The sequence below is a fragment of the Gymnogyps californianus genome, chromosome 1 (assembly GCF_018139145.2).
Source record: "Gymnogyps californianus isolate 813 chromosome 1, ASM1813914v2, whole genome shotgun sequence".
Classification (NCBI taxonomy): Eukaryota; Metazoa; Chordata; class Aves; order Accipitriformes; family Cathartidae; genus Gymnogyps; species Gymnogyps californianus.
In genome coordinates this window covers 109,932,195-109,948,553 of record NC_059471.1, presented here as the reverse complement: position 1 = coordinate 109,948,553, position 16,359 = coordinate 109,932,195, and the positions used below count along the sequence as shown (strand labels likewise).

At 39.2% G+C, this 16,359-nt stretch overlaps 1 protein-coding gene across 2 annotated transcripts in view; it reads left to right on the top strand.

Moving 5' to 3' along the window:
* The window catches only part of USP25 (ubiquitin specific peptidase 25), a 94,422-nt gene that overhangs the window by 35,341 nt on the left and 42,722 nt on the right, over positions 1-16,359 (top strand). For both annotated transcript variants that reach the window (XM_050890969.1, XM_050890895.1), the window contains exon 5: positions 4,155-4,317. In XM_050890969.1, the coding sequence (XP_050746926.1) occupies positions 4,155-4,317 (163 nt within the window). The remainder of the gene's footprint in view (positions 1-4,154; positions 4,318-16,359) is intronic.

Below are 16,359 nucleotides of genomic sequence, written 5' to 3'. Positions count from 1 at the left end.
AATCGGACTTTGCTTGTGAATGGAGGCAGAGAAGAGTGAGAATCTTGGGAGTTTTGGCAGCATTGAGGTATTAGACCAACTCAGTTACATACCAAGATACACCCTGAGGTGATGGCAAATTATGTCCAAGTTGTACAATTACAGGAAGTTCAGAATTCTTGAATTCTTGATCTGAACAGTTCAATCAGTTTCCTTAAGTACAGGACTTCAGACTGTTTTTTAAAAAAAAATTTAAAAATCACTTTGTAGTTAACACCCCACAGAAGAATGTTGGCATTCCAATAGAAAGCACAGTATCTGTGCAGGACTTCTCAAAACAAAAAGTAGAACGCTGTGGTTGTAAACAAGTCAAGCTGCAGCCATTTACTTTTGTTTTTCTAGGTTAAATAAGAGGCAGAAATCAAATAGGAAGTCAATAATAAGCAAATGAAACTGTGGAAATCTTTCATTTTTAATAATGTAGGAAGTGTGCATATTTAAATAGTCTTTGGTGTGGAGGATATTTTTTTTTTTTTCAAAAGTATTCGTAGTGTTTTGGAACCTAATTTGCACTGATTTTGTTAAGGTTTCCAAGGGAGCATAAATGGAATTTCTCGACTTGTGTAATTAATGTTGTAATGCACGTAGAATTTGTCTTCCTGAATGTAATTGCATTGTGCTATTTAATGAGGAGAGATCTGATTACTACGTAGGTGTTGAGAGGAGTGCAGCTGAAATTTCCAAGTGTCCAAGCTGAACGTCTGGTACATGGCACGTTTAAAGTTTTTTACTATTCCCTCTTTAAATCTCCCAGGGAAATGTGCATGATCAGTGTATTTCCTAATGTGAAAAAGTTTCTCCTATTTATGTTACTTTTCATGGATTGAAGGAGAATGAGGCTGGCCAGACAGGGCTTCACTAGGGAAGCTAGCAAGATATGACTGAAAGGAGAAATTAGTTGGCCTGTGTTGTGCCTAGAGTAGTAGCCATATTAAAGTGAGAGCCCATACTATAAGTGCATAAGGATGTGCACAACTCACAGGCGTTGTTTTGTTTTTTTTTTTTTTTTAACATGGTCATTGAAACTGCTGGTGTCTTTGCACTGTGGTTAAGCATTGTGTGTACAGATCAAAGGTGAAACTAGGGAGGGATGTAGGGTTGGGGATATTCCTGGATGTCCAGCTATAAGACAGTCACAGTATAAAGACCCTTCCTTGTTCTTTTAGCTGAGTAGCCTGCCAGAGTGGGCTTTTCTGCAGCATGTTTAGTGGGCTTCCTCAAAATGGTTTGGCTGAACTTCTGTGCTGTGGACTCACTCTGCCAGAGGCTTATTGCGTCGTCTGGCTAGCCCCATGCAAGCAGCTCTGCAAAGCTGCTTGGCCATGCCCAGCCTGTTACAGAGAGAAATAAAACACTGCTTTCAAGTTCCATGCCAAGCCTGGCATTAGCTAACCCTCACTCCAGACTTTCCCTCCAAACAAGATTCCAGCACTTGGAGGTGGGGGAAGCCTTTGGTCCCGTGAGGCTAGAGAAATGCCATACCCTGCACGTAGCTTATGCCTCTGCTGATAGCGACTGCTGCTATGGTCTCTGAGGGTGGCAAAGAGGGTGTTTTGGCTGTGTAATCAGAATGCTAAATCGTTGTACTAACTTTCTGGAAGGATGCTCTTTTTGTTGAGAGCAATGTGTGAGTAAGATTCTTTGTCAAGGTCGTCTCCCAAATCAGGACTGTATGAATATAATGTAGTGAACATTATAGTGTAAGAGGTATGCTCACTATGCTGGTAAATACATTTATTTATGTAGCTTTTGAGCTGATCGTTAGGTTCCTGTTTACTGTGCTTACTTTTATTTCAGTTTGCATCACAGCTATCATTATGGCTGAAAATGAATTTGGCACATAGAGCGTGCAGCTATTGTGTGTGCTCTCTGGGGACAGATAATGTTATAAGTAAAATTAAGGCAGAATATCATGAAGCTTTGAAAATCAAATACTTTATTAAGACATGGAAATAGATCTGAGGTGGAGCTAGAGATGAGGAAATCCTTCACCTGCTAAAGAAATACAAAAACAAATACAAGGAAGAAATTTTAGTAGGTAGTTAAGTTGATAAATGGTAATACCCTTGGGGTCAGGGAACTGTTTCAGTTTGAGAACATAGATTTTGCTGAACTTGAATCTCGAAATATCTTGAAATATTCTTGAGCTTGGGGAGGGATGGGGGGGGAAGTTTGATTGTTTCCCTGAAACAAAAGTGCTATGGAGTAGGTATTGTAGTCCTCTTACAACATCATTCTAATTTTATTCCAGTCTGTCAGAGTCTTTCTGTCAGTTTTAAAGGTCCCTTCAGTTTAGTTGAATCAAGAGTTTAAGTAATTCTACCTGAATGAGAAATTATTTGAAATATGTATGACATTTGTTTTGAATTAATTTTTAATGTCCCCATCAAATAACTCTTACTCTCTAAGCAGAGATACACTGGTCATCTAACACTTTTGAAGGATTGTATCAGTGAGAAGGGAAATGAATTTGACTGTTTCTTTACATTTTGGGGTTTGCTTAGGAGATAATATTACTGTGAAAGACTTCTACAACTAGCAACCACTGAAGAGTCAGGTTCCATTCCTATGCATTGTTTGAAGACATGTCAGGGCAGAAGGTCTTAGACGATTATATGCCTGTCCTTTCAGTGTTGTTTACAAGGTTATCTGTCAAAAACTGTGTGTCAGAAATTAATTAATCCTTAGGAAATTACAAGTTTTAGGTTCCTCCTGAGATGTATTGATACAAAAGTGATATTTATACCAAATGGTCTCTCAAATTCTGAATGCTTCTGTTTTTGTTTTTTTTTTTCCAAAATAAGTAGCAGTAACAAATTAGTATGTCCCCCAAAGCAGTTATGTACAGTAAATTCGTATAATGCTTCATAGTTCTTGTATATCTTGTAAGATACCTTTTCTTACTTTGACAAGAGCATGGCTTGAAACAAAAATTAGTTAGGAAACTGGGGGATTACATTGTGTGTGTGTTTTCCCCCCCCGCCCCCATTTCTTTGTTTTTTCTAAGGTGTTCAAACTTTGTCCTTTAGGATCTCGATTTACAGACCAGCCTAAACCTGCCTTTCTTTGGTGTTTAGTTAGTCTAGAACCAAAGGGGGCAACCCTTCACGCTGCTCAGACTGCTTAGATGCTTGTCATGCAGCTCCTGAAATCCTGTGATTGGCGAATGTAGTAGTTCAGTAGCAGCTCAGCCTTTTGTATGATAGTCAGACTAGATGTTGGGGATGGTGACTACTGTGTCAGTAGGGCACATGCCAGGCAACTTTGCTTATGAGTTAGAGCCATTGTTACATGACCTGAATGCATCCATCTCCCTCTTTCTATTTAGAATACGCAGCTACCACAAATTACCTTTAAGATGTTCTTTGTCACCAGTGTAAGGGTATGTGCTCATATAGCAATACTGTGTTAAGTGAAGCTTGAGTTTGGGAGCACAACACACATCAGATCTTGCTGTCATGTGAAATATGGACATTCAACATAAATCATGTAGGAACAGTTTCCTGCAAAGAGTGTGGTCACTGAAGCATACAATTAACTTGTTGGGTGGCATTTGAAAAATTGTGAGGAGATGTCTTTCCATGGCTTATAAAGTAATTACTTGCTATGTAAAGTGATTAATACAGTTGCATAAGTTGCAAAAATGGAAACTAAAAAAGCTTCTTCCATTTTTGAAAGTTGCCTAGCTAGCTTTGGTAAATAAATATTGGTGACTTTGTGCTTTGCATACCAATGAAAGCATTTATAGATGAAAGCACTACACTAATAGTGCTGCCTAAAATTTCTTGTCGTCCATCCTATATGAATCTGGTTCTTAAATAATTGATGACGTGCAGACATGGCTCTTGTATCTAGAGCTCTCACAGGAAATTCACTCACTCACTGATACCATTTTCCAAAAGGTAATGGAATTACTGTAACTTATCTAAAAGTAAAATAGCATCTTACTTTTGAAGACATATTATTGCATATAAATTTAAAACCAAGCTCAGCAACAATAAGTTAGCAAATGATGTAATTAAGATGTCTGTATTAGTAACTGAAGGTGTTTTACTACGTCTTTTTTTTTTTTTTTTGCTTTTTCTCACATTTTTCCCTCCCTTCTGTTCCCGAAGAGTTCTAGAAGCCAGTATTGCAGAAAATAAAGCAAGTTTAAAGAGGACGCATCCAGAGGTATGGAGTGACTCTCCAAACCCTTATGATCGAAAGCGGCAAGACAACTGTCCAGTAGGATTAAAGAATGTTGGCAACACGTGCTGGTTTAGTGCTGTCATTCAGGTAAGCACTCTCTTCGATTAGCTGTGTATACTCTTCATTGTAGTTATTGTGAGGTGAATTATCTTATTTTAAGTGGATAACTTAAGATACCTGTTTTCCTGGGAAGTTTAGGCCACTGCATGAGATGTTTTTGAGCATTACTTACTTATTGCATCTCTTAACGTGTTCATCCATAAGTCTGAAGTGTAGAAAGTACTGTAGCATAACTAAATGAAGCTTCAAAAAGTTTCTTATTAAAAAGTTGTTGAAGACAAGGAGTTGAGTCTCTGAAGATCCTGGGTGTCTGCAGCTCATGCTGACATCAATGACAATTGTGAATGCCTAAAAGCATGTGAAAATTGGATTACAGATGAGGAACAGACTTTTTATATTAAAAGGAACGCATGCAAATGACTGAAACAGGGTGGCTGACAATGGCGGTAGGTAGAGGAAATGAGACACCATCAGTCATGGAGTGCTTACTAGAACAGCTACAAGGAAATAGATAGCTGAGTAGGGTAAAAGAAGGAATAACTGATAGAGAAGGAAACTTGAGAAGGAGGAAAGTGAAGGTCTGATACGGATGCAATTGTGTCTGTTTTGGGTTGTTTTTGTGTACAAGCCATACAGCCAATATGTGTGTTCTTAATCTGTTTTTGTGTATATGTAGCTTAATTAAAAGCTGGCTTTTTTTTTTTAAAGATAGGGTCAATAGGGAAATGAGTACACGTACTGCAACTTGTCTAGTGAAATCTAATGTTCCAATATCAATAATTCATTGTACATAAACTTTACGAATCCATCTTTTAAGAGATTTTTTTAGAAGTGATTGCTAAATCTGTGTATGTTTCTGTAAATAATCTGTAGGTATATTCAAAAGCATCCAAACCCACTGAAAACTGTGGGTGAAACTGGCATACAATAGGGGGAAATTTATTTTTAGTCTACAAGAACCAAATTCAGCATATTACCATATTGTAACTTTTCATAGTCTGACATTTTGAGAGGAATCAAATAAAATATTTAATACCTATTTTTAACAAATTACTATCAGATAAACTAATATTGTTACTTTCATACTGATGGCTGTTGTACTTCGGCTGAGTCCATTTAGATCAATGTTCTGCCTAGCAATTTCCACAAATGGATGCTTACAGAGAAGTACAAACAGTACGCGTGAGACTGCTCTGTTAAAACACTCCCAAGCCTCCGGCTGCTATCATCTTGGGGGATTTTTGTAATCCTTTGCGGTTTGTTTAATTGGTAATCCCCAGTGGACCTTTTATGTACTTGTTTCCCTTGAACCTTGCAAACTTCTTGCACCTGTAGGGTCCTTTGAGTGGGAATTCCATAGTTGTGGTCCCTATTGCATGAAGAACTGCCTCGTTTTTGTTTGTTTTTTGAACCTGGCTCTCGCTAGCTGTCTGGTGGTCTCCATGTCTCCTGGTGGACAAGATAGTTAAAAGTTGATTGCCGTTACAGTTCTGTGGACTGCTGTCATACACTCTTTCAACAGGTCGGTGGTCTCTTTTTCCCAAGCTGACTGCTGAGTTGTTCCCTATACAGAATCTGTTCTAACCTCTGATCTGCCTTGTTGCTGTTCTCCAGATCTTTTCTAGCTCTAGTACCATTTTAGTTGGGCGACCAGGAAAGTTCTCAAGGTGTGAGTGAGCTATGAATTTGAGGTGGTATGATGGACAGATACTGGCTCTTCAGGAAAGACAAGTAGGGATGACAAGGAAGGGCGTTGCCTTCCTGTGGAGGAGCAGCTCAAATGTATGTGGTACTTGTGTGGGACAAGAGGACAATTTAAGATGGGAGTTTGTGGGTCAGGATCAGAGGAGAGGCTGGTAAAGGTACCACCCTGATTAGTCTGTTACAGACCACCCTCCTCAGGATGAGGATGTGGACAAAGCTTTCTTGAAGTCTCTGGATCACAGTCTGTGGTTCCCATGGGGAACTTTAATAAACATCCTGAAACCTGCTGGAAGCTCAAGACAGCAGGACACAAGCAAACCAGATTTCTGGGGAGTATCAGGGACAACTTCTTGATACAAGTACTGATGGGCCAACTAGAGGTGATGCACAGCTGGATCTGCTGTTCCCTAAAATGGAAGAACTGGTTGGAGATGTAGTAATGTGGGTTCTCTTGACTGCAGTGACCATGAAATAGGGAAGTTCAAGATCCTGATGGGTGTGAGGAAGGAGTAGCAGGGTACAGACCGTAGAGTTCAGGAGAGCAGACTTTGGCTTCTTCAGGAAGTCAGTATCTGGGATCCCGTAGGAGGCAGCTCTGAAGGGCAGAGGAGCTCAGGAAAGCTGGCAGCATCCTCTAAGTGCAAGAAGGGTCCATTCTGCTTCTTGGGGAACTCATGGCCAAGCTCCAGTGCAAGCAGGCAATGTACAGGATCTGGAAGCAGAGATGGGCTACTGAGGAGGAGTTTGGAAATGTTGCCCAGGCATGAAGGGATGGTGTTAGAAAAGTGAAAGCTAACCTAGAGTTGATGCCTCAAGGGGTGTCTAGGGTAACAAGAAGAGGTTTTGATGCTACACTAGTCACAAAAGGCTGAGCAAGGAGAACATGGTTCTGTTGCTGAATAGAGCAGGTGATTTAGTGACAGCAGGCTTAAATAAGGCTGAGGTATTCAGTGCCTTGCTTTGCCTCGGTCCTCACTGATGAGGTCTCCCAGACCACTGTGCTTAGTTGGGGGAGAGGAACTCTGAGCAGTGGTTAAGGATTGAGTCAGAGATTAGTTGAGGAAACTTCACCCATATAAGTCCACAGGACCCACTGAGCTGCATCCAGTGGTGCTGAGAGAATGGGGGAAAGTCTTAGCAAGGCCACTGTCTATCATCTTTGAAAGGTCGTGGAGAATCAGAGAGGTTTCTGATTAACTGCAGACAGGCCAAAAAGTCAACTTGGGAAGCTATCGGATGGTCTGCATTAGCTGACCATTGAGAAGATGGAGCCAGGTTTTTCACAGCAGTGCATATTGGGAGGAAGAGGGGCAATGGGAGTAAGTTGAGATAAGAGAGATTCAGCCTGTATATAAGCATTTTTCCCCATGAGGGCGGGCAGGCAGTGGAGGTTGTGCCGAGAGGCTGTGCAGGCTCTGTTGAACCTTGAATGCTTTTAAGACATGCCTGGAAAAAGCCCTGAGCAGCCTGGTCTGATCTCACAGCTGACCTCCTGCTTTCAGCAGGAGGTTCGACAGGAGACTTCCATCAGTCCCTTCTGAGCTGAATTACCCTATGATTCTGTAGAACTGTTTTCTGTTTCATTCTGTCTTCCTTTCGTAAATTATTTTATTCTGCTTTTAACTACTTCACGCATTGAACTGATACTTTCATGGAACTATCTGTCATAAATTCAAAGTTTTGAATAATACTAGTTAGCTTGGTGCCTGTCATTTTCTATAAATTTTAGGGTTGCTTTCCACCATGTACCTCACTGTACACTTATCTGTGTTGAATTTAGCTTTCTTATTACGTAGTCACTCAGACCCATATGATCCTTCTGTCAGTTCGTCTTTGCCAGCTCTTGTTTTTACTACATTGCACATTTCTGTACTGAGCAAACTTGGTCATCTTGCCACTGGCTCTCTTTTCTAGATAGCTTCTGAATTTTGCTTACCAGCACAGACTTCATGAATTTGCAGTAACCTCCCTTCAGGCTAAAACAGATAATTTGCTCCTGCCCTCTTTTTCTTTTTGATTGCCTATTTGTCTGTGCCTGGACCTTCCATCTTACCTCATCACTGCTTAGTTAAAAGCTATTGTTGAATGACTTCTTCAGAAATTACTCTGAAATCCCAGTAGACTACATAAATTGGATTGCTGTTATCCGTGTTCTTTTTGACTACTTGGTGTTGGGTGGGTTTGGGTTTTTTGTTTGTTTGTGGTGGGTTTTTTTGTGTGGGTTTGGGTTTTTTGTTTGTTTGTGGTGGGTTTTTTGTTTGGTTTTGTTTTTTTTTTTTTTTTTATGGGCAGGATTTACTTACCTGCAGGTAATACTTAGGTAACGCTGTACATAATGAAACGGAAAGACTGCTTTATTTGTTCTACCACCTCCCTTCCCACCGAAGTTTTTATGTTCTTAGGTCTCTTTCCTTTCAGCATCTAGTAATCTATCAGGTGTTTGAATTTTCTGTTTTCCTGAGATCTTTTGATGTTTCCCTTGTTCATCTCTCCTCCTTTCCTTATTCCTTCACATGTACAGCTCTTTTTCCAATAGCAGAAACGTTGTCTTGGTGCTAATATAGAGAAACATTTTATTTCTATAAAGCTCTTTGTGGAGCTAATATGACTTGGTGTTTTACCTTCTCTGTCATGTAATCAGATTTTACATTCCATAGTAGTCCCAAATCTCAAAATGACTGATTTTATGTGTGTTTCTGTAAAAGAAATATTTATACATAGCAAACTGCAAATGTTTAAATAAATGTTTTCAAGGAAACTTGAATTTTAATTCATTAACCACAGAGATAAGAACAGAGGCTGAAGAATGTAAAAACCTATGCTAGACCTATGATCTCATGTTACTTATACCCAATCTGCAACTTTATAGCTTGAAAATGGATCATAAAGAGGGCTAGCTAGTTCTTATGGTCACCACCCATATTATGTGAAAATCTGTGGCATTTGGAATTATAATGGTTTGATCCTAAAAGATAAACTTCCGTATTTAGGTCTATAGAATGTAATTCAAGTAAACCATTGAAAGATTTATAACTTCAGTTGGTTGAAAATTTAGGTTATTAATGTTGTCTGCCAGCCAGGAAGACTTAAGTTTCAAACAACCATCCCAGGAAATTTAATGCATGTTAATTTAGAGCATTAGCTAATACCGTATTTATTTATCCACGGGGCGGATTGACTCCTTGGGTTGCATTGACTATGTAGAAGTATTTTCAAGCTTTCTTTAGGAGTCTTTTGAAACCTGACACATCACATAGGTCAACAATATCTAAATGTTAACTACTGTCAGTCACAATGATATATTGTGTAATATAATCCAAAACTAAATTGCAAAGAAAGAAAAGTCTTTTTCCTTCTATTTAAGGGGTGCTTGTTAAGGAAAAAGAAAAAGCTTTTGACATTTTGACAGTTTCCTTATGCAATGTATGTTGTTTTTTATAGCCACCAGTTAGCTGACTTAGTCAAATGCAATCATCAATGGTTTGTTGTATTTGCATTAAGACCATGAAATTCCATATGATACATTTGCAGTGAGTGACAGCAAATGCTAGCAAGATTCAAACATTGCTAGAAATACTGCCTTTTAATCTGTATTTATTTGTGCATTAGAGAAATATGCACATGTGGAAGTCATCGTCTTCTGTAGGGGAAGAGGGGAGTCTCCCTTCAGATAGCTCCAAAAGTTTTGCTTTCAACAGTTACATTCAGCATCATTAGAATGAACAGCAATACTTTTTCCACAGTGTAACTTCTAAAAATCTATCCAGCTGTTGAAGATTTTTGTCTTGATAATAACTTGAATTTAAAACTGAGTCCCCAAGAAAATATGTCAAAACAGAACTGTATTAAAGCATGTTTGCTTCTTCCTTACCTGCCAAGAAACGAAGTGAGTCCCTTGACGATTTTCCCCACCTCCTCTTGAACTTGTAATAAACCTACATTTTTGACAGAAGTTCACCCATACATGCTTTTGCTACTGTTTAGTTGGATTAACTTTTGTAGAAAGGTCCCTAAATCTTGAGGTTTTAGAATATTTCTAGAAGGTTGTTTGTGTGGGTTGTTTTTTTTTTTTAATTCTCATTATTGTAACTGCCCATGTCTGCTCTTGAAATAGAACTTAAGATATCAAGTTCTTTAAAGAAACAAAACACAAATATATTACTACGTGTTTTTACTTCCTTTTTCACAGTTTCAGTGGCTCCCTTGTAAAAAGGTAACTTCACAATTTTCCTTTGTTTTAAGAGTTCATAGTCTGAAAATGGCTTATTGAGCCTGTGAAGTGGCTCCTTTGTGTCATGCTGAGCATGAGTTGAGTGTTTGCAGGACGTAGGACGTAGAAGGCGGGTAACTCACAGGACACAGATGCACTATTGGAATTGTGTCTGTAGGGTTGCTGCCTGTGCAAGTTGTCTCCCAGGTGTTTTGCTTTAAGACATTGCACAAGACGATCTTTTGGAGTTCCAAGTAGGGTTTCAGTCACGTGCGAGAAGTAATGCCCTGGCAGTACTTGCCCCTTGAAAAAGGTGTCATGGGAGATACCGAGTAGTTGGTCATTTAGTGACTGTCATCCACTCAGTGTGCTAAGACAAATTTCTGATGGAAGGAAGAAGGTGTGTGGGGAAACACATGAAAATTGTACTGTAAATGCTGCTCTATTTTCCCTACCCCCCAGTCTCATACCTAAAGTACTAGGTACAGTGTTTTCCTGGGTCTCATGACTTCCTGAGGGCCTGTCCAGATTGTAGCTCATACCTTTACCAAATGAGTTATGCCAACAGGACAGCTGGGGTTTGGCATCTCCACACTCTTTTCTCTGGGAGTCTGTCAGAGTCTGGTTAGGCATTCAAAAATGAGACTTTTTTTCTTCCCCAAAAGTACATAGCTTGCAGAACAAAGAATTAACAAGCTACTGTCTTACAAGCACGAATCTCCATGGCTGCTCTTTAACTTTTATTTTCAGGGTCCCTAACACCACTTCTGGCATTTTAACTCTGTTGCATTGTGTTGAGGAGCAGCCTTTTTGCTTTCCTGATGCCAATATATTTGGGGTTAGGATCTCATTTGATCCTAAGCTTCTAGTTCAGGGAAGAAGCGAGCCAGCTTGATGAGTGAGAATCAAGCAAGTATTTTCTTCCCAGTTGGTGGCTCGGCTATTGTTCTTACCATCTTTGAAGGAGCCTACCACAAGTATCTAACTTCTGCGTTGTTTTGTTTTTCCTATTTGTCATGTTGAATGGAAAGGATTGTGATGGATGATGTGGTAGTGCAGTAATACCAAAAAGCCTAGTATTATATAATGAGTTGCATATAAGTACATTGTACACGACTCCCTTGCTTCCCTGGGCATGCAATGGAAGGTTGCATGCTGAAGAACATTCAGTGTGCAATCCCCATTTGAGTTAAAATGGTCATTGGTGGAATACTTTCTTTCCACTATTTTCTCTGTGGAACAGCCTAGGGTGGGGGTGGGGGGGTGGAATATCATATAAACTGTTCTGTAGAGTTTCATGGACAGAGGAATAATGATGTTGGAAATCTAGTTTCTTGCTTTCCCTCCTTCCGTCACTCCTTCTGTTTCCCTGTAGAGTAAAGATTGACCTGTCACTTTCATGTTCAGTCATCGTATGATATTTGCTGACAGGCTATTCCTTTTCCTGCTTTTTGTTCTTCTCTGTGGTCTCCAGTTCCCTCGGGTTGCTTGTGTGATTTTTCAAACTCTTACCTTATATTTAGTGATATATAATATTGCAAAATTTCTGCTGTGAAGGGTTGGAAAGCTGTAACGGATGATGGCTTTAGCTTTGACTCATAAATAGTTGTTCATTTAATTAAAATAAAGGATACAGAATAAGTGTTGGGTTGTGACCCGACGTGCAGTTCCTAGGTTTAGAAGGGCATAAAGCCATTGCATTGTTTAGGTGTGGTGTTTAAAGTTATACCACAAACTTATTTCATGTTGTTGTGCATTTAGGCAAGAAGTTGAAAACTGTAACCATGTAAGGAAATGTTGGCTGTTATTTTATGTCTTAACAGATTTTTTTTTTCTTGCTTTGAACATGTAATAGAGGAGTGGTTGAATGGCATTTTTTAGTATACTTGTGTCTTGGCACGTAAAGTGAATTCTTCTGGACACATATCATACTTATCTGTCTTCTGAATTGCAGTAATGTTCTGAGTTTGTTGCTATAAACAAGTAGATGTTCTCTAAATGCAGGCTGGTAATACCATGGTGAGCTGTTTGTTTAAAATGTTGACTTAACCCAAGTCTGCTAGAGGTCTTAAGTTAGTTTGACTTTCTAGATCAAACAGTATGAAAGCTGTTTTCCATCTTCTTCCATGTTACACCTCAGCCTTTTGGAAAAGCAAAACATGACAGCTTAAAACTGCATTTTATACCTTGGTTTTCAGTAGTTTGGAATGCTGATTAGTTGACTGTTTATAAATAAAAATGTCCTTTTTGAGATACTTTCCAAAGCTTTTAAGATCTGGGATTGAATCTCTCTGTGACTTTGAAAATGCTAAATGTTTTCCTGACTGCTACCACTGTACATGTGGGGTTGTTCTGCTGAAGTTCAGCCATGAGATAGTGTCCTATCTGTCTGTAGGAGTTTTATTTCAGAGAGGGAGAGAGAAAAAACTCCTCTTCCTATACTTTCACAACTAAGTTTGAACAGGAACCTGCTCAAGTCCAGCTTTGAAGTCGTTTTCCTCTCTTCCTTTCCCTCTTCCTTACATGCAGTTTTCTAAAGAATGCGAGGATTTTCAGGAAGGCGTTTGACTCTGCCAAATTCTCAGTGTATGGAAAGAAGCAATCTCAGGAATATGTTTTGGGTGACTTCCTCATTTTCTTAAGGTTTTTTTTTTTTCCCTAAAAGGTAGAAGACAAAATACAGGGCTACTATGTGCTTAAGAGAAAATAGATTTAAAATTCTCTATGGTCTTGTTACAATAATTATTTTCTACATTTTAAGTAAAATGTTTTGCATATGCATATAGCAGTCAGTTTCCTTTTAGTTTAAGCATTATAGGAAGAATTCTTGTTGTATTTATGCTTGCTGACTTTTACTGCTATGCAATGCATGCATAGGCTCAAATACAGGCCTGATGACCACATTTAATGCCCGTCATTAATCTCTAATCTGAAAACGGGATTTACCACTTAGGCAAACAGGACATGCACAAGTGGAGTAGGAGGCAGCCCCAGTGTGAGTTATAAGGAGGTACTCGGTGGAAAGGAGCTTAAGAGCGGCCAGTGCAGTGGCAACAAACAGCCACTTCATGGACTTTGTTGTGAGAAAAGTAGGTTCAAGAATATGAACCAAAAGGTAAAACAGTAAAATAGATCAATAAATAGAAAAAGTGGGGAAGGCCTTAATAGAGGACGGAGAAGTGATTCTCTCAAATTTGTGGTATAAAGTCCAAAAGACTTGAAAGTTGGAGAGAAGTGGACTTAGTTGCCGGTGAAGTTGCTTATGTTTTTGCAGTGTGGAGCTTTGCTGGACACTAATACTCAATCTGAGGTATACAGGAGTGTTAAGTCACTAATAAGCCGAAGTGCAGTATTTAGGAGTACTTCTGTTTTGAACTCTTAGCACTTAGGATATTGATAACTAGTAAATTTAAAGTTCTTAATGTTATTGGAAGGAACATATGGTAATGCGTGCAGGTGGGAGCATACATTCCATAGAGTTCTGTGTTTTCTTTGATTTAGATTATTGGCATGAATAAAAAGTTAACCCTAATAATGGCTGATCTACCCCACTGAAACTAGCTCTATCTACAGTAAACCACCAAAACTGTTTATAAAGTGAAGTGAGAACGTAAGTCTAATTTGTCATGTTGGCAGAGGCAAACTATTCCAAATAATGTACTTAATGACATAGGTAGAGTTCTATTTTTGCTTTTTATTTTTAGAACAATAATAATGTATTCATTTTTTAAGATTGCTCTCTGCTGGCTATACAAAATGAAGGTAGATATGGTCTCTGCTTTGTGGCTTTAAAATCTGAATAAATGTAAAATTGGAAATGCATAAAAGGCCCCAGATGACTAAGTGAGGCAAATGGGTGTTGCAGTGTGTTAATGCATATATAAGCTTTCAACTTAGACAAGATCATGTTTTAGCTAAATGCCAGTACCTGAAGCAATTCATTTAGGAGCTCTGTAGGAATGCATACTTTTCTTTCCCCCGCCGAAGAGTTGCTTTTCAAGCTGTATTAATAAGATATATTTAGTTTTTGGTTACTAGCCAAATTAAGTCCTTCCTAAATTTTCTTTGCCAAAATTCAAATTAGTCTTTGTATTTTTCTCCTGTTAAATCTCAAGCCTTGGCACTAATTTGGAGAAGTTCTAGCCAGTACTTGCTGCTGACACATAGGTATTGTTACGCACACCTACACTAGTCGCGGCATCCTTGCCTGTTGCTAATCCCCTTCACTTGCGGTAAAGGGGAGCCTACAAACTGGCCTGCCACAAGAATGGAAATTGCACAGCTTTTCTTGGGGCTGCTCTAAGAGAAGCCTGAACGATGACCACATTTCACAATATGCCGGTGGTGGTCCAGCTGTGTGCTAGTAGGTATGTCCTATTTTGTTTGCTAAGTTTCATTAGTAACTGCGGGGGGTTTTTTTGGTGGTTGGTTTGTTTGTTTGTCTTATCACCTTAGGAGATGTTTAGGTTTTCTGCAGCCATTACAGCACTGGTCAAATGTATTCATTCTACTGAAACGTCCTAGATGATTTTCAGCCAAATGAGAATGTTTTTGGCATCTTACTGACTGGTTTAGAATTAGTAGTCTGAATCGCTTTAATATGTGTTTCACAGACCAATTTGAAAGTCTTTCCTTCCCTCCAAGCTTAACCTTTGTGAATTGAATGGGAAGATAGCTGTGTTCATAGTATTATGAAATTAGGGTTTTCATGTAAACTTGTATAAAGGTGATCAATATTAAAAATTCCCCAGTTCTTGTGCAAAATTTTTTGCTTTTTTCTCAACGGTGGAAACAAATACAAAATTGCTAGTCAAAGAAAACAAAAGGTTTTCATACACCTCTTAGTGAAACAGCTGTTTTTAGTGCCCTGTGCTTACAGAACTTGCAAGAATCCATCACAGAGCCTGTCTAAAGCTTTGTGTGGCAGCTTGATAGGTCATCTTTTATCTAGACAGAGAAGTACTCTTTTCCTTCTTTCCAAGTATTGTTGATGTCAGTAACTTTACTATTTTAGGACTCTGCTGGTGACTCTTAATGATCTGTGTTGCATGCCAAGCTTTTATGGATTTAATATGCTGACTAATTGATATTCTTGCAGTATTAATGCAGCATCACAGTTCTTGAATGTTAAGAATTAATCCTTTACTCAGGCAACCTAAATTCTGCCAAGGTCCTTATGTTTGATAGTCTTAGACATTAAGGGGGAAAAAGGGATAAGCAGGGTGTTTTAGGTGAAACCAAACCAACGTAACAATATTCTGAAATTGTGTTTGGACTCTGTATAGTGTGGGTAGACATTACTCAGAAAAGTGAATGTTTTTAGTATCTTACAGTCTTGAAGCTACAACTCTGCCTAGCTCTCTCTGGCATGACAGAAAATACATCTACATCATCACCTATAGCAGGGGAAAACCACAGTATGTCATTCAGCACAGTTAGTTTGAACGCCCTAAACTGACATTGGATTTTTGTTGTTGTGGTTTATTCTCACTTTCTTTTACTGTCTTGTTCAGCCCCCAAACTGACATAATAGGAAGGGTATTCTAAAAATCTGTTGATTTTCATGATAATTGGAATTGATACAACTTACCTTAGCCTTAGCTTGGTCAAGTTTCCAGATGACAGCTTTTAAATAAGTTTAAATACACTGGGGAAAAAAACCCCACCTTTTAGAGAATTTTTCTTGCATGCATAAGTTTTGCATACTTTACATCGGTAAATTTTAAACATATTTGATCAAGGCCGCCTTTTAGATCCAGCCTGTTTTCTTGCACTGGGAGTCCTGACACCTACCCGTAGCTGAAGCCAAGTGGGTAAGAGATGAAGTGCTGCCCCATGCAGTGAGTTCGGAAGGCCAGTGCTTTGGCCTGGGGCCAGCGGGTGGCACTCGGGCCAGGGACAATGTCTGCTGTGTCTCTGTCAGTGGCTGCAGAAGAACAGCTTGTGCTCCGTGGTGTCGCCTACCCTGGGTGTAGGAAGCCTAGTCAACAGATGGCTCAGCAAACTGGGAATTGTTTTGCCTAGCCCCTTTCTGAAGCACTGGAGTGGTTGGCCAGGGGAGGTCCCTGCTGCAATGAGGGCTTAGGTGAGCTTGTCTATATCTCCTTACCTCAGGAAGAACCGTAGGTTCCAACTGTAGGTTCCAACCACAAAAA